Source organism: Calonectris borealis, chromosome 5 (assembly GCF_964195595.1).
Source record: "Calonectris borealis chromosome 5, bCalBor7.hap1.2, whole genome shotgun sequence".
NCBI classification, from domain to species: domain Eukaryota; kingdom Metazoa; phylum Chordata; class Aves; order Procellariiformes; family Procellariidae; genus Calonectris; species Calonectris borealis.
In genome coordinates, this window is record NC_134316.1 from 42,759,730 (window position 1) to 42,785,707 (window position 25,978).

At 41.3% G+C, this 25,978-nt stretch overlaps 2 protein-coding genes across 2 annotated transcripts in view; one reads left to right on the forward strand and one right to left on the reverse strand.

Moving 5' to 3' along the window:
- Nucleotides 1–25,978, forward strand: part of SPTBN5 (spectrin beta, non-erythrocytic 5) — a 104,863-nt gene that overhangs the window by 78,197 nt on the left and 688 nt on the right. The window contains exons 45-66 of the mRNA XM_075152090.1: nt 7–84; nt 1,501–1,673; nt 2,722–2,812; nt 3,464–3,610; nt 5,188–5,325; nt 6,058–6,314; nt 6,481–6,667; nt 9,638–9,850; nt 10,234–10,430; nt 11,023–11,227; nt 11,968–12,162; nt 13,298–13,453; nt 13,976–14,193; nt 15,717–15,906; nt 16,907–17,083; nt 17,975–18,079; nt 19,097–19,717; nt 20,714–20,785; nt 24,067–24,153; nt 24,568–24,659; nt 24,851–24,936; nt 25,424–25,553. Of these exons, the coding sequence (XP_075008191.1) occupies nt 7–84; nt 1,501–1,673; nt 2,722–2,812; nt 3,464–3,610; nt 5,188–5,325; nt 6,058–6,314; nt 6,481–6,667; nt 9,638–9,850; nt 10,234–10,430; nt 11,023–11,227; nt 11,968–12,162; nt 13,298–13,453; nt 13,976–14,193; nt 15,717–15,906; nt 16,907–17,083; nt 17,975–18,079; nt 19,097–19,717; nt 20,714–20,785; nt 24,067–24,153; nt 24,568–24,659; nt 24,851–24,936; nt 25,424–25,553 (3,815 nt within the window). The remainder of the gene's footprint in view (nt 1–6; nt 85–1,500; nt 1,674–2,721; nt 2,813–3,463; nt 3,611–5,187; nt 5,326–6,057; nt 6,315–6,480; nt 6,668–9,637; nt 9,851–10,233; nt 10,431–11,022; nt 11,228–11,967; nt 12,163–13,297; nt 13,454–13,975; nt 14,194–15,716; nt 15,907–16,906; nt 17,084–17,974; nt 18,080–19,096; nt 19,718–20,713; nt 20,786–24,066; nt 24,154–24,567; nt 24,660–24,850; nt 24,937–25,423; nt 25,554–25,978) is intronic.
- Nucleotides 6,372–25,978, reverse strand: part of LOC142083056 (cytosolic phospholipase A2 beta-like) — a 61,602-nt gene continuing 41,995 nt past the window's right edge. Inside the window, exons 23-25 of the mRNA XM_075152091.1 lie at nt 23,057–23,348; nt 22,185–22,958; nt 6,372–6,649 (exon numbers count right to left, since the gene is read on the reverse strand). The gene's annotated coding sequence lies outside the window, so the exon portion shown is untranslated. The remainder of the gene's footprint in view (nt 6,650–22,184; nt 22,959–23,056; nt 23,349–25,978) is intronic.

Consider the following 25,978-nt stretch of genomic DNA (forward strand, 5'->3'; position numbering starts at 1 on the left):
ATACAGAAATTCTATGGCTATGTGGAACAGACTGAGAGCTGGCTCAGCAGCAAAGAGGCTTTCCTAGCTAATGAGGACTTAGGGGTAGGTGCTCCGAAAAATTACAATTTTCCCTGCAATCGGTCTGGAGGGCAAGGAGCTGTGAAGTATGATGATGTGCTCGGAACCTTCCTGTGATCTTTCTCCTTCTGAAGTTACTGCTCCGTCTTGTTGATGGTGTTGGATCAGATGTCTTTCCTTGATACTTTACACAGGCTAGGATTCTCAGCCCCAAGAGTAATGAAACAGTCCAACTACTCCAATTATAGCAGGAAAATGAGACTGCATCTCTCTAACTGGTCATATCTGACCCAAATACATTTACCAGCAGTGTGCAAGTCATCACTGCTGACATACCCAGTGTAGCTTTAAATTACCCATCGCAGGTACCAGTAACACTGCAATAATTGAAACCGCTTGGGTTGCAAAAGCTATGCAGGATGCTGGAGATACATTTTGATGCTTAGCTTACCCTGCACCTTGTATAGGTAGTGCTACCAAATTGTTGTCTCTGCAGGAACTAAAATTACATCTCAGAGTTCAGTGTAGGCATAATTGGTACAAATGGTATGAAAAACATATAATGCTAGTGGCTGGTGGCTGCCCCTGTAATTTTTAGCCTGGAGGTATGTATTTACAGTCCCTCCATTGAAGTCTATGAGACTTAAAAGGAACCATCCATTTTCAGTCACATTTAGCTCAGCAATGCACAGAAAATGCTCTGTGAGTACTTTCCCTTCCAATGACTCATGTAAGCATCCAGAAGTTCAGATTTTTTTCTGACCTATTTGACGTGAGCTTTATTGCTTCCTTTAGAATAGTGGGAAAGCAGAGTTTATTGCGGTGACAACATTTTGACACCACTGATTCTAAAATTAAAAGTGCAGAGGGGTGCTGAAAAGAGAACTGAGTCATTAAGCTTGGGATTCACAAACGTTACAAGAAGTCAAATTTTGTGTTTCTCTCCAGATTAACTGTAAAGTCAGAGTCTAGTCCTCAAATTCAAATCTGGATCTGAGCTCTTCCAAATTCCATGGATTGAAACCAAGCCTCTAATTTTAATCTCTTTCTGTGACATATTTGTTCACTTAACTCTGATCTCAGTTTGGCATCCCACATTTGCTTCTAAAATAGCATCTGTCTTAAGACTGATATACGATTAGGAGCTGATGCTTTATCTCTTGAGAAGTGATAGCTTCTACGCAGCACAACAATATGCAGGAGAAGCTAAGCATCCAGCAGTTAGTTCAGTTTTGACCCTGAAATAATGGCCTCAGACCATGCATAGAACATTGTTTAGGCCCCAAGTCTCGGATTCAATGCCAATAAATTTCGAAGACCAATAAATTTTCTTGAAAGCTTGCAAATGTGGGGTAAACGCTATTTAGCTTCTGGATTATCAGTGTTGTGGAAGGAAAAACTCTGACTGAAAGCAGCTTCCCTTTGTTGAATTCTATCCAGGACTCGGTGTCCAGTGTGGAGAGCCTACAGCGGAAACACACGCAGTTTGAAAAAGCCCTGGAAGCTCAGATGGAGAAAATTGATGAGATGGCATCATTTGCTCTGCAGCTAACGCAGAACAAGCATTATGACTCAGACAACATCACCAACAGATGCCAGGCCGTTCTGAGGAGGTGAAGTCAAACCTTTCCCATGTCAGCCACCCATCTCTTTTGCAATGAGACTCTCCCCATGTGACTAATATTTTTAAATGTTTTAAGAGAACCATAAACTGGTTTGCATTTACTCAACTTTGCGCCTTGCACTGTGGTCTTGCCAAATTGGCCTGAGTCTACTCAATATTTCATTAGGAGGTTTCCAAAATACAGTTAAGTGGAGAGGGAGTGGGATTCAGAAAAAGGCAGTTTTCCTGTAATTCTGTATCCTGGCCTGGCCTTAGGGACAGTGCTGCACACAAAAGACAGAGGCTTGTTGTGCTATTAAATACTTCATTATCATTAAATACCACCAAGAAAGGTCATTTGCGACACAACTGCTTTTTCACTGCTCTAATGGGGTTGATCTTAAAGCCCTGCTCAAATTATCTATTAGGGCATTTGCATTTTTCTGGTCAGATCTTGCCCTTTCATATGAATTACTTTATTTCTCCTAGCACGTTGCATATTGTTCATCTTGAACAAATGCTGACAGTAGAAGCAGTTGTATTCAGTGCTATGGCAGATGAAAAGATATACGTAAAATTTACGAAGAGAGATTGGAGATCCCTTATGATTAACGTGAACATATGAATTTATTAATATGACTAAACTGTCTCATGCCTGCATTAACATGAATAAAGTGCTGCAAGTCCACATTTGGAAAAAAGATGAAAGGATGGTGTAGCTTTGGTTTATCAGTGACAAATACCATCATACTCACAGGCTTTCCATATAAGAAACATGCTGAGTTTTTGTTCTCTCGTACTCAAAGGCAATAACGGTGATTCCTAGAGGCAGACATCACATATACAGAATTTGTGTGTACTTTAAACATACCTATCGGCTAGTAATCCTTCCTATAGTGTCCTAAGCATCTTTTCTTACAGTCCAAATCATGGGAGGCTGCATATTATGGACAGTTCTCTCCCAGAGAATGGAGGGTTAGATCATGTGTGTTTTAGAGATGAAAATTGAAAACCCTTCACTCAGTGGCTTTTACCTCACACATCTGTCTTCATCTCAGAAAAGAGAAACTGCTGGAGAATGCTGCTGCTCGCAGACATCTGCTAGAGGAATCAAGGCTTCTGCAGAAGTTGCTGAGGAATTCCTTTGAGGTACAATTACGCAGGACTCATGGTATTCTGGTTTCTTAAAACATACTGCGCTGCATAGATCTGAATCCCTGAAGGGGTTTACTGTGAGAAAAATCAAGGAACTGAGTCTGGAATGAGACAATATTGGGAAAGATGAGGATAAGATTGAAGGGATATTTTTCAGCTTTCAAGTCACAGCTTCCCTCCAGTCACCACATGAAAAATCTACTGTGCATTGGATGCTAGCAAAATGCAGAAGAAATAAATGCATGAAAAGGGAATGTGCCATCACTTTAAAATTCATGGGAAGAGACAAATTAGTTCTTTTCTTGTGAGATATTGACAGTGGGTTAGAAATGGGGAGATAATTGCCCTTTCTTCCCCACGCACACGTGTACATGCACACATGTGCCCACGCACTTTCTCACTGCATGGGGACTATCTCGTGGAGACAGCCCCCTTTCCAGCTAACAGTGCTGGTAAACAGAGGTACAGGGGTGACTTCGTTATGAAAAACAGGAGGAGCTTGGGGAAGCAGAACCTCAGAAGGACAACTCATTTGTGTCCCCACTCACTAGTCCCATGTTTTATACATATTAGAGGAGAGTCTGGCAGGTTGGAGCTGAAGAAACACTGAAGGTTTTGTCTGCTTCTGTTCTTTCCTCCCCAAAGGTGGCTGCCTGGATCAATGAGAAGAATAGCATTGCCCAGGATGATAGCTGGAAGGATCCAAGCAATCTGCAGACCAAACTGCAGAAGCACCAGACTTTCCAAGCAGAGATCATGGCCAATAGAAACCGTCTGGACTCCATCAAATCTGTGAGAGAAGCGGGGTTGATGGCAAGGATGGGCAACTGGCATGAAAGACTCCACAGAGTCTGAGTTAGAGCGATCTCCAACAAGCGAGGGGGGATCACTGTCCCCTCACTGACGTTGTTCACACTGTCTCTGAGGGGACTAGGAAGCTTATTCTTTTAGTCCATCACGAACTTTCTGTGTCCCTCTGTTTCTTTCAACTTCTCTCTTATTGTCTAGTGTGAGCTTGCTATCTATATTCACTGTGCGTGCAATGGAAAGGGATGGGTGCTTTTAATGAAAGATTCAGTCCACTGACTTTAGGGACTTCTCTCTGGGGTGAACGCCACTTTAGAGGTACACCTGTTTCTTTCCAGCAGGGAACCTAGCTGCTTGGATGCACAACTTCAACAAGTCAGCTAAGATGTATCCCACAAAAAGGATCAAGAAGAGTTTTCAAGTGTTGCCTTTGCAGAGACATGCTAGTAGGAGAGATATGAGGGAAGTCTGACAAGCTTTGTCAGATACTTGGCAGAAGCCGCAATCAGATGATGAGTTTGGAAGGACAGACTGTTACATGTTTATTAACCTTATGTTCAGCACAGTGCTTACTAGCTGTATTTCGCAATAGATAACTAAGCATTAAAGGTAGATTCCCTCCTCAGACTCACCTGCAACCAGTATTGTAGAACACCCCCTTTTAACCCCCCTGTGTGCAGACACAACAGGGGGCTTCAAGGGTGGAGTTACAATTCTTTCTAAACCAATCTAGTTTTAAAGAGTTGTTTGCACAATCTCTTTCTCATTATTTATTGATGCCCTGTCTTTTTTGTTGGGAATAGGCTTAGTAGGTGCTCTTTAGAAGAAAATTAACATCTGCTGTCCTGGTATAGCGTCTTTCTCGTGCTGTGCCTCCTCTTCACCATTGCAAAATGTAGAAATAGCTCAGTTTAGCTCTCTAAAGCAAACTTGGTCCCAGCTTAAGGATATACCTACAGACTCTTCTACCTGATGGAGGTCTTGCTGTGCCCCCTCTACTTCTTCTTCTGCCAACCTGTTAAGCATCTGCAGCTCAGGGATTAGAAATGCAGGTAGGCTTTTATTACATAATACAGTGGTAAAATAGTACATGGTTAAAAAAGGTTTTATTATCTCATACAGTGGTTCACTTGTATGAGATAGTTCTCTCTTAACATGCAAGGAAGGGAATAGAAAAGGACAGGAGGCTGGGCAATTTCAAACAGTGATCATAGAATGGAGGACATCACAGAAAAAACTGAGTGCTTGCCAGCTTTTAGGCAATGTTGTCGAGTAATGAAGATTCTCTTTACCCTTTGTCTTCTAATATTGCCTTCTAGCATTTCAAATAATTTTAGAGGCCAATAAAACAGGAAAATCAGTCTCTGCCCTAGTTTCAATAAGCATTTGCCTTTATCTGTTTTTTCTTTGTCTCTGCAGCCTCTATATATTCTGTCAGGAAGTGATCGCTGCAGCTGGCCCTTTACATAGCAGTGCCAGTAGACTTTGTTTATGGAGGCAAAAGTGATATATTCTGGTGCACTCAGCAATGAAGAAAACTTTGACTGTTCTCTTTGCTACAGGAAGGGGAGAAGATGCTCCGTGAGAGGCACTATGCCCCTGAAGCCATTCAGTCCAGACTACAAGAAATGGAAGAGCTATGGGAGGAACTGCTAGCAAGTTGCCAGGATAAACGGGCCAAGCTGCAGGATGCTTACAAGGTAACACAGGGATGCCAGTGGTTGGGTCTTGGTGTCATTTCCAGAGATAGCACGGCTGCCTTGCTACACGTCTCATCTATGAGTGTGTCATTCGATATAATCAGACCTGATTCCTCAAGACCATCAGAGCAAAGAAACTAAGTGTAGACTGATTGAATGGAATCAGCAGGAGAACTGGAAATCCCTATGGAGGGAAAAGGATTTGTAGGCTGTGTTCCTTTCTGCTTTCTGCTGCTGGTTTAGATCAGGATTCCAGGGAGGGATACTGAGGGAATATGTGTTCACTCATATATGTCAACTCTCTGCATCTGTCCCAATGGCATCTTTTCTCCAACACATTGAGAAAGAAACCCACAGCTGCTTTTCATTCTTTTAGCTCCAGGAACATGACTTCTCATGATTGTGAGTTTTGCATGGGCTATCAGACACTCTGTGGGTATAAAATAGAGCTCTCCCTTTAAATGGCTTCCTTTTAAGGTATTGTGTCCATCATTTGTATTTGTGCAACACAAGTAAGATTAGCTCTTGATGTTCTCTGCATCTGTTCTTGCATTCACTCTGGCTGAATTCTTTTCTTCATTTTGGACCACCATCATATCTGGGAAGAGTTCACTGAGAACTGGGAAGCTTCTCTGTGTTTGTGTGTAATTCTTACTGAAAGTGGCCAAGATTTTTATATCAAATTGTCTGTCCTAAAGGTTTAAATTACCTTTTCTTCCTGCTTGTCCTCAGGGCCTTCATTTTCAGCGAAGTGTAGAGGATATGGAGAAATGGTTGGAAGATGTGGAAAATGAGTTGAAAGCACCATATAGTAACAATGATCTGGTGGTTCTGAACAGTCATCTGAAGAAACAAGAGGAACTGGAGGAAGATATTGCTGGCCATAGGGACCGGCTGCAAGAGCTTGTGGTCACTGCTCAGCAATTCCAGAAGGAGAAGCATTTCCTTGCTGATGAACTAGAAGAGAGAGTAGATCAACTGGTGCAGAGGTGTGTGCCTGGCCTGTCTCCTGCCATCTTTTTCCTATTTTTATCATCCTTTTTCTTCCCTGCATATTTTTTTTTCTTTCCTTCTTTACATCATTCTGAAAAGAAGGTTTTGCATTCATTCCTTATTAATCTACGGTCCTCACTGGGCTCCTTTTAAAACCTACAGATACAAAAGTCTACGTGATCCTCTGCAGGAGAGACGTGGGAGTCTGGAGGCAAGCAGACTTCAGTATCAGTTCTTCCGAGATGTTGATGAGGAGTTGGCCTGGGTACATGAGAAGCTCCCCATGGCTTCTTCCAGGGATTATGGCCAATCCCTGGCAACTGTTCAGAGTCTACAAGAAAAGCACCAGGTAATGTCATGTGAGAATGTCATTCTTAGTCTTTAGAATCAAAGAGAGGACACGAATTCAGTTTGCCTCTGGTAAACTTCATCTATTGTGCTTTGGCTAACAGGATTCGTGATGCCAGGGATTACTCTTATCCTGGTCTGATAACAATGACATTTTTTGAAGGATATGTCCATGACTTGGCAACGTGGGGGATTTCATGCTGCTTATCCCTGCAGTGGTGTAGGTACCACATCATATGCTTTTCTGTGGACACATTGGCTCTTTCTGTGAACTGAGTTCAAAACCTGGCCTTTGCAATACAAAATAGATTTTTACAAACTGTTGTGCATGCTGTCATAGCTTCTTTGGGCAACAGATGTCCTAATAAATATGCTTTGAAGCTCAGTAAGTATATCCAAGCAAGCTTGTTGCTCAGGTGCCTCAGGATGAGCTCCGAGGAAAACATCTTTCCCCAAAATTCTTTCTACTCTGCAGGGAGGGAGTTAACAGGGTATTATGATGATCCTTAGGCAATCTTCATTCCAGTGGTAGCTTTCAAGATAGCTGCTGAATTATTTCACAAGGTTCAGATGGGCCATCAGAGAAAGCAGTGCCTGGAACACTGTCATCTCAAATACCAATAAAACAGCAGTTGCTTTCCTAATCGTTTTTTAATAAGGAACACTGTCTCTTTGCAAACATGAGGTGGAAGAAAAAAAATAATTCCTGCTAAAAGTTTCCAGCAGTTACTGGTATTTAATGTTAGCAAATGACAGCCCATTTAAGTGCCAGGTCAAGTGCCTCTGGGGAAAATCTGTGCAATCTGCAACAGGGCTGGGAAAGACAGAATATCTTATAAAGTGGGAGTGTGTGTGATATATGTACATAGAGAGAGACAGAGTAAGCCCAAGCATTTGGTGCAATTTGCATGTCTACAAATAAAAATCTGAGCTTACAAAAAATATGAAATGTCCCCAGGGTAAAAAGTCAAGACTGCTACAGCTGACATACTAGGACAGGGATGAAGTCTCTTAAAAAGTTTATTTATCCTAGGTGTACTCACAATTTACTGAAGAATTGTAAAATGTTTTAAAATGTACCTTCCAGAATATTCCTGAGTAAGACCCATGGATATATTCTAAATAGTTTGCACCTTCTTAGTATTCGGTGTAGTTCTCACATTTGTAAAAATTCTGTATTTAAGCAAAATGCAGTTGGTGACTTTGAGATTAGACAGTAAGAACAAAAAGCTTGTTTCATCATGATTAAAAGTATAAATGTTGTTATGTGTGCAATTACTCCTAAAAATTATGAGCTGATTGACATGGTAGGGAAGTAATTAGGTTCACAAAGAAAGGAATGTTTGAGCTGAATTAATCCGAGCAAATATTTGGGATAATTGAAGGAACAGTGGAGATATTGCATTAGGCTGCAATTATCTTTGTGTTAATTGGCCAGGTCTCAAAATATTGCGATGAACTGTGAGAATGGGAGATACAGACCATAATACTAATGCATAATAAAATGCCAATTCTTCCTGCCATTTTGCTTCTTATTCTCCTGGAAGCAGGATTAAAATATAAGCTTTGAATTCTCAATCTTTTAGTAGCTAGAGTCTTTATATCTTTTTTTTTTTAATGTTGGCTTACAGGCAAACAAATGTCAGAGGTAACGTAACAGTCAAGAATTGAATATACTGTTCCACCCTCTATTTTAATGAGCCAGATTTGCAAAAATTAGTCCTTGGTTTGCTACCAGAAAAGAGGTTGTGCATGAAATATATCAACCTAAAAAAAAAAAGTATACCGTCTTGCAAAACTGCATTTACACACAAATATAATATGCATATGCACAGCTGCTTGTCTTGGAACAATTTCCCCTCACTCCCTGCCTGCCTTTTTTTTTTGTTTTTCTTCTAATTCCTGTTCTTATAAATGAAGTACTGTGAATACATGTTCCTAAATGTTCAACTGCAAAGTTGTTCTTCATGCTGTTAGCTTATTATTAATACACAGTACAAGATGTTTTATAATCTTTGCCACTAGATTCCATTCTGCTAGGGTCAGATACGGTGTCACTTTTCAACAACATAGTGGCTGTCTTGAAATTAATAGGGGGAAGTTAAAGGCAAGATTAGTATCAGAGCTCTTTTCCAGCCAAGTCCAATACTTAGGTTGAAAAGGCAGCTCCTCTCCTCAGAGAGGGCATCTCTTCTACATTAACACAGCACTGCAGTCTAACTCTGAAACTGCCTGTTTCAAATACGAAAATAAACAGAACAATTGTAAAATGGTGGGGTTTGTTTGTGCTCAAGGTGCTCAGGCATAATTAGCCACAGAATGCACATCCGCCCACAGACAAATTGACGGCACGGTCCTTGCCCACCCAGGCAAATATCATATGGGGGGGTATATGGAGGAATGCATATGGTTTTAAAATCTACCAGCCTTCAAAAATTAATTTCAAGTAAAGTCTTTGAGAACTGGTTCAGGCAGTTTTCTTCTCTCCTTGTCCTCTTGGCTGCCTGGCAGTGTGTGTACCCACAGTGCTTGCAATGGCTGTTATGGAAAACTGCATCTCCTACAAAGGCGTTGGCAAGTGATAAATACTGATGAGTAGGTGAATTGATTGTTCTTGCCTAGACACATTTTAATTCAAGAAACACCGTGTAATGGGGTGGAAGTGGGTGTATTTCTGTGGGATCTAAAGGGAAGAGTTTTGTGGTTAGAACCTCTTTCCTCCACACTCTGAGGTGAATATACACCAAGGTCCAAACTTCATGGCTATATTTGATTTCTATAATCACTCCTTCACCCCAAAAAACTCCTCCACTCCACTTTGAGCATTCTCTCAGACTTTGTACCTCTGACCCATATATATTTCATGTATAGAAAACAGATTTATAATGGAATTACATGGCTATATTATCTGGTATAAAAATCTCCATAGCTTTTATTTTTGGTCTGTCATTTTACTCTTTACTCTTTTCAGAATTTGGAGAATGAAATAAGCAGTCGGGATGCTTTGACCAAAGCAGTGCTCAGTACAGGGCAGAAACTGATAAGGGGAGGCCACTCAGCCTCTCGCAAGATTATGGAGCATCTGAAGGAGCTTGAGACTTCTGTAGAAACCTTGAAGGCAGAGGCTCAAGAGAGGAGACAGCGGCTCATGCAGTCATATGAGGCCCATCTGTTCCTGAATGAGGTAAAGACGTTTCATGAGAGATTTATTTTGGTCTTTCTTTGCTTAAAAGAACTGATACCTCTATCGTTGAATGGATGCAAGTGCTGAGATAGGAGTAGAATTCATACTGTCTTGATTTTTCATATCTGGTAACTATGGATACAGTAGAGAAATAACAGATACTTTTCCAAGTAACTGCAGTGAGGGATAAACATGTAACCTTAATTACTGGGTGCTGGGTGAACATTTTTCTGAATAGTGTCTGCTAGATTGCATTACAGAAAGGCACCTAAGCTGCTCTCTGTTTTCACTGATGTGTCTCTTTGGGCACCACTGCTTTCCAGTTTGCTTTGTCTTGACCTAAATCACAGCTGTGTTCAGGCTCATCCCTGTATTTTATACAGCTACTGGAGGTGGAGGCGTGGCTGGCAGAGAGGAGCTTCATTCTTGAGACCTCTGATTATGGGAAGAACGAAGAATCCACACAAGCTTTACTTCGTAAACTTGAAGCTACCAAGCTGGACATGGATGGTTTCAGGCCCCGGATCGAGAAAGTACAGGAGACAGGTGCCAACTTAATAAACAAAGACAGCCCAGAGAGGTAGGAAAGTGAAAACAGGCTTCTGCTCTAAGTCTAACAGAAATGCCTAGAGAAGGCAAATACAGAAAAGTTCAACCTTCAGTAGCTGTTTGATGGCACGTTCAGAAATATGACTTCAGGGGACATCAATCCCTCCTTCACCACCGTAACACACACTCAGTTCCCCAAAAGCATGATGATTGTTTTAATGTTTTCATGACTGTTGTTTTTTAACAACAGGCCAATTAGTGCAGATCAGCTTCTTTGTCCATTGTCTATTCCCAGGAACTGTCATCTAGTTCTCATTTACCGTAAAGGTTCAAAAACCACTGTGCTTGGGAAAGGAAAATGACATCCTTGACAGTTCACTGGTTTTCATTGCCAGTTTGCTTTTATAACTGGGGAGGAGGAAGTGAAAAGAGCAGCCATTAGTATGAGATGATACTTTAATTTCCTGAACTAGCTGGTTTAATGGCTTGGCATAACTCACTCCATGATGTTATCTGGTTTCTTCTGTATTTTGAAGGTGTTGCAAATTCAACCTGTCAGAAAAGACAGTGTTCAAAACGAACAGTAAAACAAAGACGTACCTTCTGATTCTTGTTCTTTGCAGTCCAGCCATACTTTCAAAGCTCCAGGGGATCCTAGCAGACTATCAGTGTCTCCTACAGAAGGCTGAGACCCAAAGAAAACACCTGCAAGAACAATTCCAGCTCCATCAGTTTGAAAGAGAATTCCAGCTGGTGGATGCATGGCTTTCCAGTAAACAGTCTGTAGCAGAGTCTGATGACTATGGGCAGGACTTAGATGATGTTGAGGTAAAAGAAAATAAAAGGTATTGTATGTATTGTGTGGCAAAGCAGGAATATATTTGCTGCAATTTTTGTGTAGCTGCTGACAGTGAAGCATGTTACAGTGACAAAAACCAAGCAAACCAGTTCTCTCTGCAGCAAGAACTCAGACTGGTTTCTGTCTGCTTATACAAGGTTCTCTGAGGTAGCATCTTCCAACAGAAAAAGTAGGTGCATCAGAAAGTTAGCTTTTTCTTGGAATAAGGTGAGGTCAGCACACTTCACTGCTGGCCCTGATTATAAATTTGACAGGGCCTAAAAAATTTGACATGGCCAGGGCCATGGTCTTGTAACAATTTCAGTAGAAAACACTGGGATGCAGTGTTCACACCTCTAGCTGCTGATTTCAAGAATAAATTTCTCCTCAGGGCACACAGTGCAGAGAAGTATAATTCATAGTGTCCACTCCTCAACAACTGCTACATAAGTGGACAGCCTAACAGGTTATGTTCCTTAGGTTTTGATCTGGGCAGCATCTGTTTGACAGGATGTGGGTGATTTTTCTCTGTGACATAAGATGTTAAATGATCAAGACAATAGATGCCTTCTTCTGACTCCAGATCACGCGGGTTTGTGAAATGATTTGCACTTGTAGACTACAATACATAGCTTTTGTGTTATACAGTACAAAGTGATTCCTTCTGCCTCTCTCATAGAGGTAGGCAGAAATTCTTATATCTAAGTCTGTGTCCCCATTTATCCTGCAGGTGCTGGAGAAAAAGTTTAAAGATTTTGTAAATGAGGTGAAACCTCTGGGACATTCCAAAGTTGCCTCCTTAAATGAGTTAGCATCTAAACTAGAGAAGGAGGGCCACAGCAAGATGGACATTATCCAGAAGAGAACAAAGCAAATCAATAAGACATGGGAGAAACTATGCCATGCCATCCAGACAAGGACAGAGGTAGGAAAGACATGAAAAACTGGGGCATTGAATTCCCTGCAGTTTCCCATGTCCTTCTCTCTTTCCCAAACCAGTGCATTGCTCATGTTGAAACACCAGGTTTATAAGAGCAATGGGTGTATTCTGTTCTATTCTTTCTTGATCCATTTCCCTTTATAGCCACTGCTTACCCTGCTGTTCCTGGCAAGGCTTATACTTGAAAGATATTTATCAGCCTGGAGTAATTCTGTTTTCCTTAATTCACTGCTAGCTCTGGTTTCTTGAAAAACTAAGCCGATCTAACGGTTTACCACCACTAACAGGAGGCCGGCTCTGGCACTCATTGGACTCTTTATTGAACTACTTCAGCTTATTAAACAAGACGAAAACTCTCCAGATTTTTTTGCTGAGTTAGTTACTTGAAGTCAAAGAAGGGGTATGGTAGAGAAGGTGATAGAGGACACGGAGCCAAAACCCCTACCTTTTGGGAGCAGTTAGCTGTAAAATCAGCTCACCCCCTCTCGTGAAACTGCAGTCACAGATGTGTTTGGAAAAGCAGAGAGGACACATAGAACTCAATATTTTTGTTTGCTCTAAGGAGAACGTAAAATGTCAGATATCCTCAACTCTTTTTTTCCCTACCATTATATACACATTTTGCTTATGCAGTAGCTCAAGCCCACCATTGTCTGTTAGCAGCAGTAAATGCATATAATTGTTAATATATAGTTTGAATGTAAAATAGTATTAGAACATTTTTTAATACTCTCATTTCAGAAAACCTAATTTTCATTTAACTCCTCTTATTTTCACTGTTTGCAGTGAAAATATTGCCTCTATTCCAAGCCAGTTTTTTAGGACACTTTCTGTGGTTGAGAGCGCTACCTTTAGAGGGCAATTCATGCTCTCCATCTTGATCATTCATCTTACGTAGGGATAAATTGCTCTTTGGAGACATCTGTTTCTTTCCATTGACAAAGAGAACTTGGAGAAATTAGGTTAGCTTGAACACCTCACTTTCAGGTGACTTAATTGGGAAGGTGTTTCATTCCCACTCTTGTTAAGTCCTTACTGCCTTAGGACATATTAGGGTTGCTCTTTTTTGTGCTGCAGACGTGATATATAGTATTACCATTAAATTGTTTCTTTATTGCAGAATCTAAGAGCAGCCCAGCAAGTTCACCAGTATGATCATGATGTGGATGAAGTAAAGGGCTGGATGCAGGAGAAAGAGGCAGTGGTGGATATAGAAGATTATGGATATGATCTTCCAGGTGTACAGACACTTCTCAGGCAACTTGAGGGAGTAGAGGTAAGGAGATCTGTCATGAAGCAGTGGCAGAAAAGCATAAATGGCAAAAAAAAAGGAGACTGATGCTTGATTTGAAATCCTCTCAAGTACCTTGTTTGCAGGCCAACAAAAGATAAATTTATTGCACCCTGAAATAGGTGTTTCACAGAAGGGGAGCCTTTTCCTCCTGTTTTTAACATTGTAGCATTAAGTTATTAATGCTTTTGCTTCTAAAGATGAGCTTCTCTTCTAAAATCTATTCCAAATTGTTATTATAATTGCAAAGGTGTCATCTGAACTACAAGAGACTTCAGCTCCACACTTATCAAAATAATCAGTGTGTCACATCTAAAGAAGCTGCTTTGATGTTTGATGATGAATGTTAAAAGGCATTAGGAGGAAACTGAGAGGAAAACTGACAGAGTCGTATTTCCAGCCTCTGTGCAGCAAGTGGCTAGAAAAGATATGCACCATCTTTAAAATCTGCTTTTGATAGATGTAAGTAGTGACTTTGTCTTACAATCCATTCTGTCTCTGTTCCAGAGAGATCTGGGAGCCATCACGAAAGAGCTGGAACGGATTCGGGGAGAGGCTTGGCACCTCAGCCGCACATACCCTCAAGTCAAGGAAAACATCATGGAGAGACTCACAGATGTGGATGAGTGCTGGGAAAACCTGGACAAGAAGTTTCTGGAGAGGAAGGCAAGACTGAGCCAGGCAGAACAAGTCCAGCTCTACTTCAATGACTGCAGGGAGCTGATGTATGTGTTGGCCCCTTGAGTTTGGCAGTGGGCCTTATTTTTTGTCTTTCCCATATAGGATTTTCTAAATTACACCTGTCAGTTATTTGACTCCTCTCCCAGGTGCTCCGCAGCTCGCTTGTAAATCTCTTTGAATAATAATACATGGCATCTTCTCAACAGCACGTCACAGAATTTACCACACATCGGAGGTGACCATGCCACTCCAGCACAGTGTGCATGACAAACCCATGTTTTTAGGCTATTTCCTAGACAGTCTTGGAGAATTCAGTCACTCTGGATAGATTTGGTAGTCTCACAATTCCGATTGAAAATACTGTTGATTCTGTAGGAAGATGGGGGAATCTCTGCTAGATAGTCAAGTAATTTGTACACCTGTACAGACACCAGTGCCCATTTTTCTCAGAGTCAAAGCAACTACATTAAAGATAACCTTCTAGAATAGGTTAGTACTTGCTCAAGTGCTGAAAGTGTTTTGCACCCATGTTTTTAATGCCATTGCCCATATGCACACACTCTTCTGTCCATTCTTATTAGGCATCAGTTTTTTGCAAGAATTCAATTGCTGGGAAATTCCTTTTTTTTTTTTTTCCTTTCTTAATCTGAATTAGAACAAAATGCTGAATGTTTAAAGCATCTACAAAACATACTTTTTAAAAAAAGATATGTTGAGCTAAACGTCTCATTTTGTTTAAATCAATCATGCCAAAGTATCTATAAGCAGAGGTCTAATGTAAAAATTGAAATAAATAACGGAAATATGCTGCACTCAAAGTGACAGATCAACATTAAACTATTCTATTTTATAATTTTAATGTCATTTACATAAAAATTGATACATTTTTGGTGGAAATTGTGGTTTTTAAACAGGATTTCCCACTGAAGAAATATGGACATTTTTAGTTCAGTGTAGTAAATGAAAGAGTTAATCCGTGACAGAAGTAGAAATACAAACACAGTGAAGTGGTTACCACTGACTATTGGACATTTACTGTGCTAAGGGATAGATCCTCAGCTCAGGTAAATTAAGATGCATTGGTTTATGCCAGCTGAGGCTCATGGAGTAGAAAATTTTCTTTAAGAAGTATCTATTAATAGGCTTTTTTGCATGACAGCTCTGTATGCATATAAAGTACTTTCATGCATGTTGATAAGGTTAGAAGGAGATCTGAAAGCCTCTGTGTCCCTGTACCATGTATAAAAGTACTGCGAATGTGTACAGCCCAGGCATTTGCAGTTACAGTTCTTTCTGAGGATTTGAATGTGCAATGCTTCAGTATGTATAGATGCTGCAGCTGCCTTTCTAACAGGCTATGTATTGAAACAGCACTGGGAATATTATATCAGGTTATAAAAATCCATAGATGCATGAGTGAACCTGCATCAATGTATTTGTATATTCATATCTTCTGTGGGCAATTAAAAGTCTGTATACATGTCCACAGCCACGGGATGTGTGCATTCCCAAGTATCCAACAGACTCAGATTCCTTCCAATTTTACCCTCTTGACTCTATTCCGTAGGGCCTGGGCCAACGAGATGCATGCACTAGTGATATCTGAGGAACTGGCAAATGATGTCCTGGGAGCCGAACTGCTTATCAAGCGTCATGAGGAATACAAGCGTGAGATAGAGAAGCAGTGGCTAAAATATGAAGAAATGCAGCGGGCAGGAGGTGACCTGATGAAGAATGGACATTTCATGTCTGTGGAGGTGTGTTGATGAGTTAAATATTTTACAAACAAGAGTGAACAAAGACGACATTAAATAGGCAGGAGTTGCAGCTTTGTCTCTCTTTCAAAACAGAAGAACTAAACAGGACAATCAGGTTCTCTACTATTAAAAGCTGCAGACTTCATGTGACATGTAGAAAAAGAAAACACCTTTTAAAGTTCTTACTCCTCTAAAAACTGATTTTGAAGCTGACCATAAAAGAATACTCACTGGGTTGTTTGTGGCTATGTGGGGGGATAGGGAGGTATTGCTATTTCACAGAAAAGATGTGCCACATAAACAAGATTTTAGCGTTTAACTACACAAGACCTAGGATAAAATACATCACAATGCAATGAACTGCAGGATGGAGTGATGGCCCTGAGTGCACCAGAAGATACGTAATTCTTCAGAAATGTTATAGAGCCAAAGGGGGAAGAATGTTAAAATTTCTGTGATCCTGTTACCTATGTACCTTAGACTTTAACCTTTGCAGTGGTCCCAAGCTTGTCTTGATACTGTCAGTAGATCCAGAGATCACACAGTCAGAGATCACACACATCTTCAGAATTTATGCAAGATTACAATACTTCTGTTGTAGAAAGAATTAGAGAACTTTCCACAGTTTAAGGCTCTCCATTGTTGCCTTGCCATAAATGGATGTATTTGTTGAATCTTCTGTTTTTCACTAGTTCTATAATACAAATTCAAATTGCCTGGATATAAAGTTTCATCATGGGAAAGCATATAGCAGAATATTGGTCCTACACTATGTGGAAGATGCATACAATTATAATATATAGCTCTACAACATACAGGCTAAATGAATTCAAGTAAGAAAAGTGAGGACTCGGACATCCTTTCTAAACTATGTTAACACCACAAAGTTATCTAGAGGTCATCTTCTGGATCATGAGGGCAGATTACACTCTAGTTGGCTGTCATATGAAAGTCTGATTGGATTTTTCACCTCCTGGCATTGCAAATGTTCTTTTTCTAGATTGAAGAAAAACTGTTAGAGCTGTCAGAGCTGATGAAGAAGGTAAAGGAGAGCTGGGACATGAGGAAAGAGTTATATGAAGAAAACTGGGAGATTCAATTGCTCCGCAGAGAGCTAGAACAAGCAGAAGCATGGCTGGCTGCCAAGGAAAGCTTTCTTTCAGGTCCTAGCTATGGGGTGAGTAATGACAGTGCAACACTATTGAAATGTCTCTTAGCATATGCAGAGTGCTTGGAGCACGTATCAGCTCGGGCTTGAAGTTAATCACAACCTAAGCAGTAAGGCACCCTCAAGATTACAAAGGGTAGGAGCCCTGTCCTCTCACAGAAGTGAGCCCAGGACAGCTGCTGCATTTTACCTGGTGATGGGCTCCAGGAGATGGTGGCTTCCAGGGGGTGGTAGAAGACTAGGGAGAATTCCAGACCTTTTTTTCACATAATAAGATAAACTTGCAGAGGGTTCAACCTTCCCTGTCATGCTGAGAGCCTGTTTAAAAAGGAAAAAGGTTTTTTCCCCACTTTGTGTTAGCCAGTAGAATGTTTTGCACAGATGGCTTGATAGCTAGGTTGTAAATTCCTATTTAAACACCAGCATCCATCGTTTTGGATTTTTCTCATCGTTCACTGTCGTCTGATGGTTTATAAGATGGGAAAACAATGTCATAAGCTCAGGTATCGAAAACTAAGCAGAGAGCAAGACAGAGGTTTAAGATGCAATGTTGTAGGGCAGGAATAAACTTTGTGTCTAGCACAAGCTGGCATCCACGTACTTAATCTGTATATAAACACTTACAGTTGGAAACCACTGTACCACATGGCTTTGCAGAAAAAAAGGTTGTTATTTGAGCTCTTTTCTCAGGTACAGCAGACAGACTGCAAGCTACAGACCTTTTTTTTTTAAGTGGAAATTAAGATTTTTCACACACTACCAGGGATTTAGACATTCGATTACAAAAATCTCAGAATCATCATTTGGCTGAATAGAATGGGTAAATCTGAAAATCTTAGGCATAATCTGTTCCAATGGACTTGATTTTGGACTTCTGTATCTGGTAATTTTTCTATTCAGGATTCAGTGTCTGAAGTAGAGGAATTACTGAAGAAACACCATGATTTTGAGAAGATGCTTGCAGCTCAGGAGGAGAAATTTGCTCAGCTCAGCAGGAAAACTAAGGTGAGAAGTAGAATGTTGATGAGCTGTCTATGAGACAAGATATGGGTCCTTGAACGTTTGGGGCTCAGTCACTCCATGTAAGAATGAACTCCTGTGCGGAGATGGAGTAAATGAGTGACCAACGCTGAGATATTGCAGATAGAGCAGCTGAGAACGACACTGTATGTGGATCAAAAGAGTCCAACTAGCCTGCAAAAGCTCTAGGGGAGAAGTGGAACCTTTCTTCTGCCAGGAGCAGCAAAAAGGGTGTGTAGTGTGCATTGCTGTGTGAGAAACAGGGTGATCCCTCGTTATTCGGTTGGAGAGATTTTGATTCATTCAGGATTTCAGTAGGGAACTGCAGCCACCTGACACTGCTGGAGGATAGCAAGGGGCTGAAACTAAAGGGAGACCAAGGCAGAGATAGGTCTTTTTCCTTCTGGCATCAGAGTTTTACAATGGATTGTATCAGGTACCAAAAATTCAGTCAGCCTCCCAGATCCTGTTTCGATGGTTTTTAAAATTATTTTCCTGAAATAACCAGCAAAACATAGCTTTTGTGTTCGGCATTAGGCTAAAAATTAGCTTAGCTGAGTCTGCCTTTTGTTCAGTGATTTGCAAATTGGCTAAATGAAGGGACGAAGGTTCTCCACTCTAAAATTTTCCATGAGAACACCCCTGGATACTCACTGTTCCTACAGTAAACTTGAAGAAGCAGTGCCACAGAAGAGAAGCATAGTTTCTCTAGAGCCTATTAAAGACACAGCCTCTAGAGAACGTAGCAAGGGCAGGATTCACTGTATTTGAAATTAACTGCCGTTAGTATTCATGGTTTGGGCAACAAAATAGTACTTAGCACGTAGCAATTAAGTTCAGTTCTAACTCTAAGAATGCCAATGGAGGTACAGGCCTTAAAATTCAATGTCAGGAGAAAGTGTATTTGAAAAACTATTCCTGTTAAAAATAAAAAAATTCTTAGGTAAGTACCCATGAATGCAATGAAATAATTTAAAAAAATGTAATACTTCTGTCCCACAGAGGGAAATGAATCTTCTGAAACAAGTGGACACAGAAGAGAGTGAGCAGAAGGATAAAGGCAAAGTTGTACGGGTTCCCTCTCTGAAAAGAAAAACATCTGACAAAAGGAATACACCGCCAAAAGTGACAGAGATAAAGAGCATAACGCCACTGCCATCTGTGCCCTTACGCAGCCTGTCCTGGAGGGCCCCACTTGAAACTATTTTCTCCCCTGTTGAAAAGTCTCCATCGACATCCCAACAATTCATTGCTGGGGGAATCCCAGAAGTGCTGAGCAGCAACAAAACAGAAATGAAAGCTGAGAGAGGGCTCAGTGAGATTATCACTCCATCTTCACCAAAGACAGTGGGTCCACAAGCTACATCTTTGGAAAGTCACAGTTCTTTAAGCTCTCCTTTATCTCCTACACCCATAAGCCAACAACGCAGCAGCAGTTTGTCAGAATCGTATGCCACAGGCCTTTTATCACCTCAGGAAAAAACTGCTAGAGGTTCCTCTTTCTCCAACCTGCAGACAAAACTAACGGTAACTCCACCCGAGCCTGGCCAAAGGTCACTAGATAAATCACCAAACGTACTGCTGTCAAACTCCTCTTGGGAGAGGTTAGAGAATACATCTTTGGTAAGTCCCAGGGATTCCTGGTGCGCTCCTCAAAAAACTGCTATCCTGTGCTAGTTAAAATAAGGAAATATAGGAGGTTCTGTGTGAAAGTCACAAAGAACACTATACAGTGGGCATTTTAGGGGATACACACATGGATCCAAACAGAGAGAGGCATTTTATGTGCCTTTGTAGTTGAGACACTTGCCAAAAAGATTGTTGACTTAAGCAGCTAGGTATAGTTTAAAAGCATTTTTAATTTGCTCAGCTTTACAGCCTAGGTTTTGACAACTGTATTGCTTTCTGTTTTTCTTTCCCAAACTAGAGGTTATTCATGCTGCTGAATACTCAGCAGAGCACCTCACACGAGCCAGGAGATGCTGCCTCACAAAGAGGCAAGACTGCTGATTTACCCGTACCCTCTGTGCGAGGTGGTGGTGCTTAGTGGACACTGAGTTTAGAAGTCAGAGCGAGGCAGGACTTAGTGGCACCCTTGTCAAAGAGCTGACCTGGTGCAGGATTAGAACCTGCAACTGCTGTCTGCTCACCCTGGCAGGAAATGCACTGTTAACCCAGGGACAGGTAAAGATTGTTCCCTTCCCCTCTTGCACTTTGAGAGGAATGTGTTTGTCACATACCCTATTCCGGCAGTACACCACTATACATTGGCTTAACTCAATATTATTGCAGGGGTGGTGTGAATAACGTTAGCAATTTAAGTTGTAAATTGTATTATTTAATAATATAAAAATAATATTAATTAATTAATACACCATGATAGAGCAAATTCCATGAGCAAATTGTTCTAGAAGGACGTGAATTCTCTTCATTTAGGTAGTATATCAGAGATGTGACTGCAACCTAGAGACGATTTCTAGCTGTGCTGTGAATGTAAAGGCTAGAGGCAGTATAGATCAGTTTCTCTGTATGGAATTTATCTAGAAAGACGTTCAGAAATTATAACATAAGTTTAAGGGCCATTTTAAAGTTAAACAGCAATGTTCTTCTGTGTTTCAGGTTTCTGCAAGTCTCCAGCACATGGAGGGATTCCTAGAAAAGAGAGACCAGCTCCTTCCAGGAAGACAACAGGTAGAAACCAATATTATCACTCTGGGTTAATTAATCTTTCCTTGAGTTATAGTCCAGACCTGGTGTGACTTCTTCAGGACAAACCCTTGCTGAAGAGAAGCTCAGGACTGTGGGTTTAATTCAGTTTCCACTAAAATGCACGAAGAAGTGACTTTGGCAGTACCTGATTGTTGCAGCATACATGCACAGCCTTTATCATAACAGGGCAGCCCTACTATCTCTCTCTCCATTCATTGCATCTCTCTCCCCCGTTTCTCTCCGTTGCCTCTCTTATATCTTCCTTCCGGCAACGATCACATGTCTGCTCACAATTCCCTTCACCTGTTTCTGTTCTTGAATCAGCTGGTACTCATTAGGCCACCTCTTAATTCTTCTCCACATCTCCCCCTTTTTTGTTTATGGTTTTGTATTGCCAAAGTCCTATCCGAAACTCCCGATTCCAGCTCTCTCCACATCACCCCCTTTTTTGTTCTCAATTGCCAAATTGTTCATTATGTTCACTAGAACAAGTTCATATTCAAGTGAAACCTGTGACCCATATTCTTTTATTGATTTGCATACCTCCTTAATCACCTCATATGGTAGACAAACTTAACATTTCTAATTCTTTTTCCTATTGTCCATAACCCATATTCTTTTATTGATTTGTGTACCTCCTTAATCTAATTCTTTTTCCTATTCTCCATAACCCATATTCTTTTATTGATTTGCATACCTCCTTACACAAACTTAACATTTCTAATTCTTTTTCCTATTACATTTCTAACTCTTTTTCCTATTCTCCATCACACAGTTCACTTTCCTCTAGAACATCACCGATATGTGTGTGTGTGGGTACGAATCCCTGCAGCAGATCTTCTTGGGGGGGAGGGCGGGAACAAATGGTGCTTTAGCCTCTATTACTGCAAAACTTCATCCGCCGTTGGCGCAAGTTCAAATAAATCTTTCTTATCTTTTGATTTTCCCTCCAAAATTGCTGCCATTACATTCACTAGAACAAGTTCATCTTTAGCCTCTGTTTCTGTAAAGCTTCATCCGCCATTGGCACAAGTTCAAATGAATCTTTGTTATCTTTTGATTTTCCCTCCAGAATTGCTGAATCATAGAATCATAGAATCATACAGGTTGGAAAAGACCTCTAAGATCATCGTGTCCAACCGTCAACCCAACACCACCATGCCCACTACACCATGTCCCTAAGGGCCTCATCTACACGTCTTTTAAATACCTCCAGGGATGGTGACTCCACCACTTCCCTGGGCAGCCTGTTCCAAGGCCTGACCACTCTTTCAGTAAAGAAATTTCTCCTAATGTCCAATCTAAACCTCCCTTGGCGCAACTTGAGGCCATTTCCTCTCGTCCTATCACCTGTTACTTGGCAGAAGAGACCAACACCCACCTTGCCACAACCTCCTTTCAGGTAGTTGTAGAGCGCGATGAGGTCTCCCCTCAGCCTCCTCTTCTCCAGGCTAAACAGTCCCAGTTCCCTCAGCTGCTCCTCATCAGACTTGTGCTCCAGGCCCTTCACCAGCTTCGTCGCCCTCCTCTGGACACGCTCCAGCACCTCCATGTCCTTCTTGTAGTGAGGGGCCCAAAACTGAACACAGTATTCGAGGTGCGGCCTCACCAGTGCCGAGTACAGGGGCACGATCACCTCCCTACTCCTGCTGGCCACACTATTTCTGATACAGGCCAGGATGCTGTTGGCCTTCTTGGCCACCTGAGCACACTGCCGGCTCATGTTCAGCCGACTGTCAGTCAGCACCCCCAGGTCCTTTTCCTCTGTGCAAAGTTTTGCAACACCTGTCAGTGTTTTTGCAACACCTGCACGTGTCAGTCACGTTTTGCAACACCTGCTCTGCAGGACGCAAGAGCTGCATACACACGATATTCCTTCTAGAACTTCTAATTGCAAAGTTTTCCTCATCTGCAGTTCTTCTACTGAGATGCCGACTGCCCCATGACCAATGTATAAAGTTCATATAACTTCCCCGCAGCTGCTCACCTCTGTATTCGTTTCCTTTCAACGGCTTTTTTCTTTTATCCCGTTTCCTTTCAACGGCTTTTTTTCTTTTATCCCATTTCCTTTCAATGGCTTTTTTTCTGTTTCCTTTCAACAGCTTCTACCCCGTTTCCTTTCAATGGCTTTTTTCCTGTTTCTTTTCAACAGCTTCTATCCCGTTTCCTTTCAACGGCTTTTTTCCTGTTTCTTTTCAACAGCTTCTATCCCGTTTCCTTTCAACAGCTTTTTTCCTGTTTCTTTTCAACAGCTTTTGCAGTTCAGCGGGGCTCACCACCAGATATTTCTATTTACTTTCTCCAAGACCTTCTTTCTTCAGGTTTATCTCTTTCAGTCCCTGTTCATGCGCCAATTGTTGCAGCATACATGCACAGCCTTTATCATAACAGGGCAGCCCTACTATCTCTCTCCGTTGCCTCTCTTATATCTTCCTTCCGGCAACGATCACATGTCTGCTCACAATTCCCTTCACCTGTTTCTGTTCTTGAATCAGCTGGTACTCATTAGGCCACCTCTTAATTCTTCTCCACACCTGATCATGTCCTTAAGAGAAAGAGAAAAGGGAATTTTTGCCTGTCATAGCAATCATGCAGAACAGGGTCTGTCTATATTTAATGGATTTATGAACCAGAGCCTAGGCTGTATGAACATCTTAATTATGTTCCCCTAATTATAAATACAGGTTTCGATATATAAACTGAATTGGGGGAAAAAAAAAAAATCAATATTTAAAAAAAAATAAAAATACAAACTTGTATCAGCACGTGATGGTTTGTTGGCAGAGAAAACCCTCACTCCCCAGTAGCATTTCACTGGGGTTAGTTTAGCAAATGAAGAAGAATTCAGCAGCCACATTAGATTGAAACCACACACTTAACAAAACTAGGCTGTGATCAGCAGGCAAGGGCCAGCGTCCCAGCTGGGAAAAAAGTGGAGCTTTTAGTGGCCAAAAATAGACCTAACTCTGATTACCCAGCTTCTTTCAAAGATGTTGCTGACCACAACATGGTGTAGAGCTTGCTTGCACCATATTATATCATTGGTACAGTCATGACTCACGGAGAGACCCTTCCTGAAACACCCACACCAGAAACTACAGCAGGTTCTCTTTTTCTAGGAGATAATCATGACTAAGAGAGCTTCTATGATCATAATCTGGGCAGCTCCCGGCTTCCTGTGGAAGTTGCTCACGAAAAATTTCACTACTCCAATAATATATATAGCTAATAATTGGATTTTATTACCATTTCTATTCACGTAGCCAAGCTCAAGATCTTGGAAATCCTTCTACGTAAAACTTGATGGATTAAAGCTTGATTTTTATAATGATGAAAAAGAAGCAGCTCAGGTAATTTGGTTTTTGAATGTTTCTAGTAATCTCTGTGTTTACCTTTCTAAAAATGCATTTAAAAGAAAATAGTTACATTTGCTTTGCTTTGGGGTTGGGGTAATCAGTTCTCTTTCAAAATGTCAACTGAATGAACATTCAACAGTTGTTCAACTGATACCAACTATAAGACAGAATAATAAGCTTTCAGAAATTTTCAAACATACTCCTTAAATAAGTATCTTATTCAAGAATTGGCTTCAAGATATAATGCAATAGTCCGTTGTTCCTCTGTGGTTCTTCCTGTTCAGTGATCCTAGTTATAAAGCAGAAAAAGATATTATGGGTGTCTAGTCAGCCTGCAGGTTGGTAGGGAATTGAATCCTAGCAGAAAAGACGCAGAAGACATTTTGTTATAATTTCATCCTCCTTCAGAATGTATCCACACTCCTGTCCCTCAGCATTCCTGGCGCCAAATGTGAGAGGCTGGTAAATTACATCAGGAAAGAGAACACCTTCATGTTGCGGTAAGTCTTATGGAGAAGTGCACTAATAAAAACCTACACAGCTACCTGTACGGTTGTATTTGCCTACAGTCACCTAAGTGTGTTATCAGGAGGCATAACCGAAATGTCTTACAGTGGTTGCTCCACTCACAAGGACAGCAGGTATAAGGCAAGGCTAACTAGAGTTCACCTTCTCCTATCCTTCTTTACAGGCTGAGAGATGGGGCAGAGTATTTCTTCGCAGCACCTTCTCAGACACTGATGGAGGACTGGCTGCAGTCACTACAGAATAATATAGGTACATTCTCACTTCCTTCAAGAATGAACTGTGTTTTTAGCAAGTGATGGTGAGAGAAAGAGAAGAGAATGAGAAAGTGTCCTTAGTCTGGGGCATTTTGAGCTGTCCTTTTTGCCTCTTAGACAGCAGTACACAAGTCACCTGCCTCCTTGCGATGTAATGACCTGGCAGGAGAATGCCCAGGGTGACTCGCAAAGCAGCCTTGCAATTGTACTGCGGCCGGCAGCAAGTTATTCCCAGGGAAGGGCCTTGCCCAAGGGCTATATTCATCATTTTATTAAGGAGGTTTTGGATCTTGATCAGCAGCTTTTCTTCTGAATCTAGATCTCTTTCTGGCCACCTCACTAGGCAGTGGCTTACTGGAAAGGAAGCCAGAGCACAGTTATAACAATGATGTTCAGAGAAAATTGTTATGGACTCGGAAATGGCAATCTCTGCCTCTAACACTACTTCAGAAGGTTTTTATTTGTGTTCTTTGACGCCGCAGGACACAGATCACATTCCACAACGATGCTGCAGCCTTTCGCTCCAAACACAGAGACCTCCCGGACAAGACTGTGGGACTTTCCAGACAGAGACTCTGCTGAAAGACTAACCAGCAAAAGCTCGCTGCTGAGGTAGGGGCTCTGTGCCGCAAGGCTGAACTGACGTCACTGCTGTTTGTGCTTGGGTAGCAGTCACCTACAAAGGGAGATTGGCCTGAGGGCAAAAAGTCCCGCTCCTCTGTCACTAATTCAGCGAAATACGTTGTTCTTGAGTATGACCCTGCCTCAATTAATTTGTGTCACTTATGATGTGCTACAGTTTTTAAACGTGGGCCTCGCTGTAGTCAGCCAAGTCCTGTCTGTGGCTGATGACTTAAAATTGGGACACCCAGAGGAATTCTTGTATCACCTATTGTAGGCACCAAAGTTGCTACTGAAATAAAGTATCTGATCTGAAGAGTGGGTTACCTGTCTGCTCAACGGAGAGAGACCTGTTCCAACAGATGGGGGAATCAGAGCAGGAGTCTACAATAGGTGCCTTGGATTTTCCTCTGAAC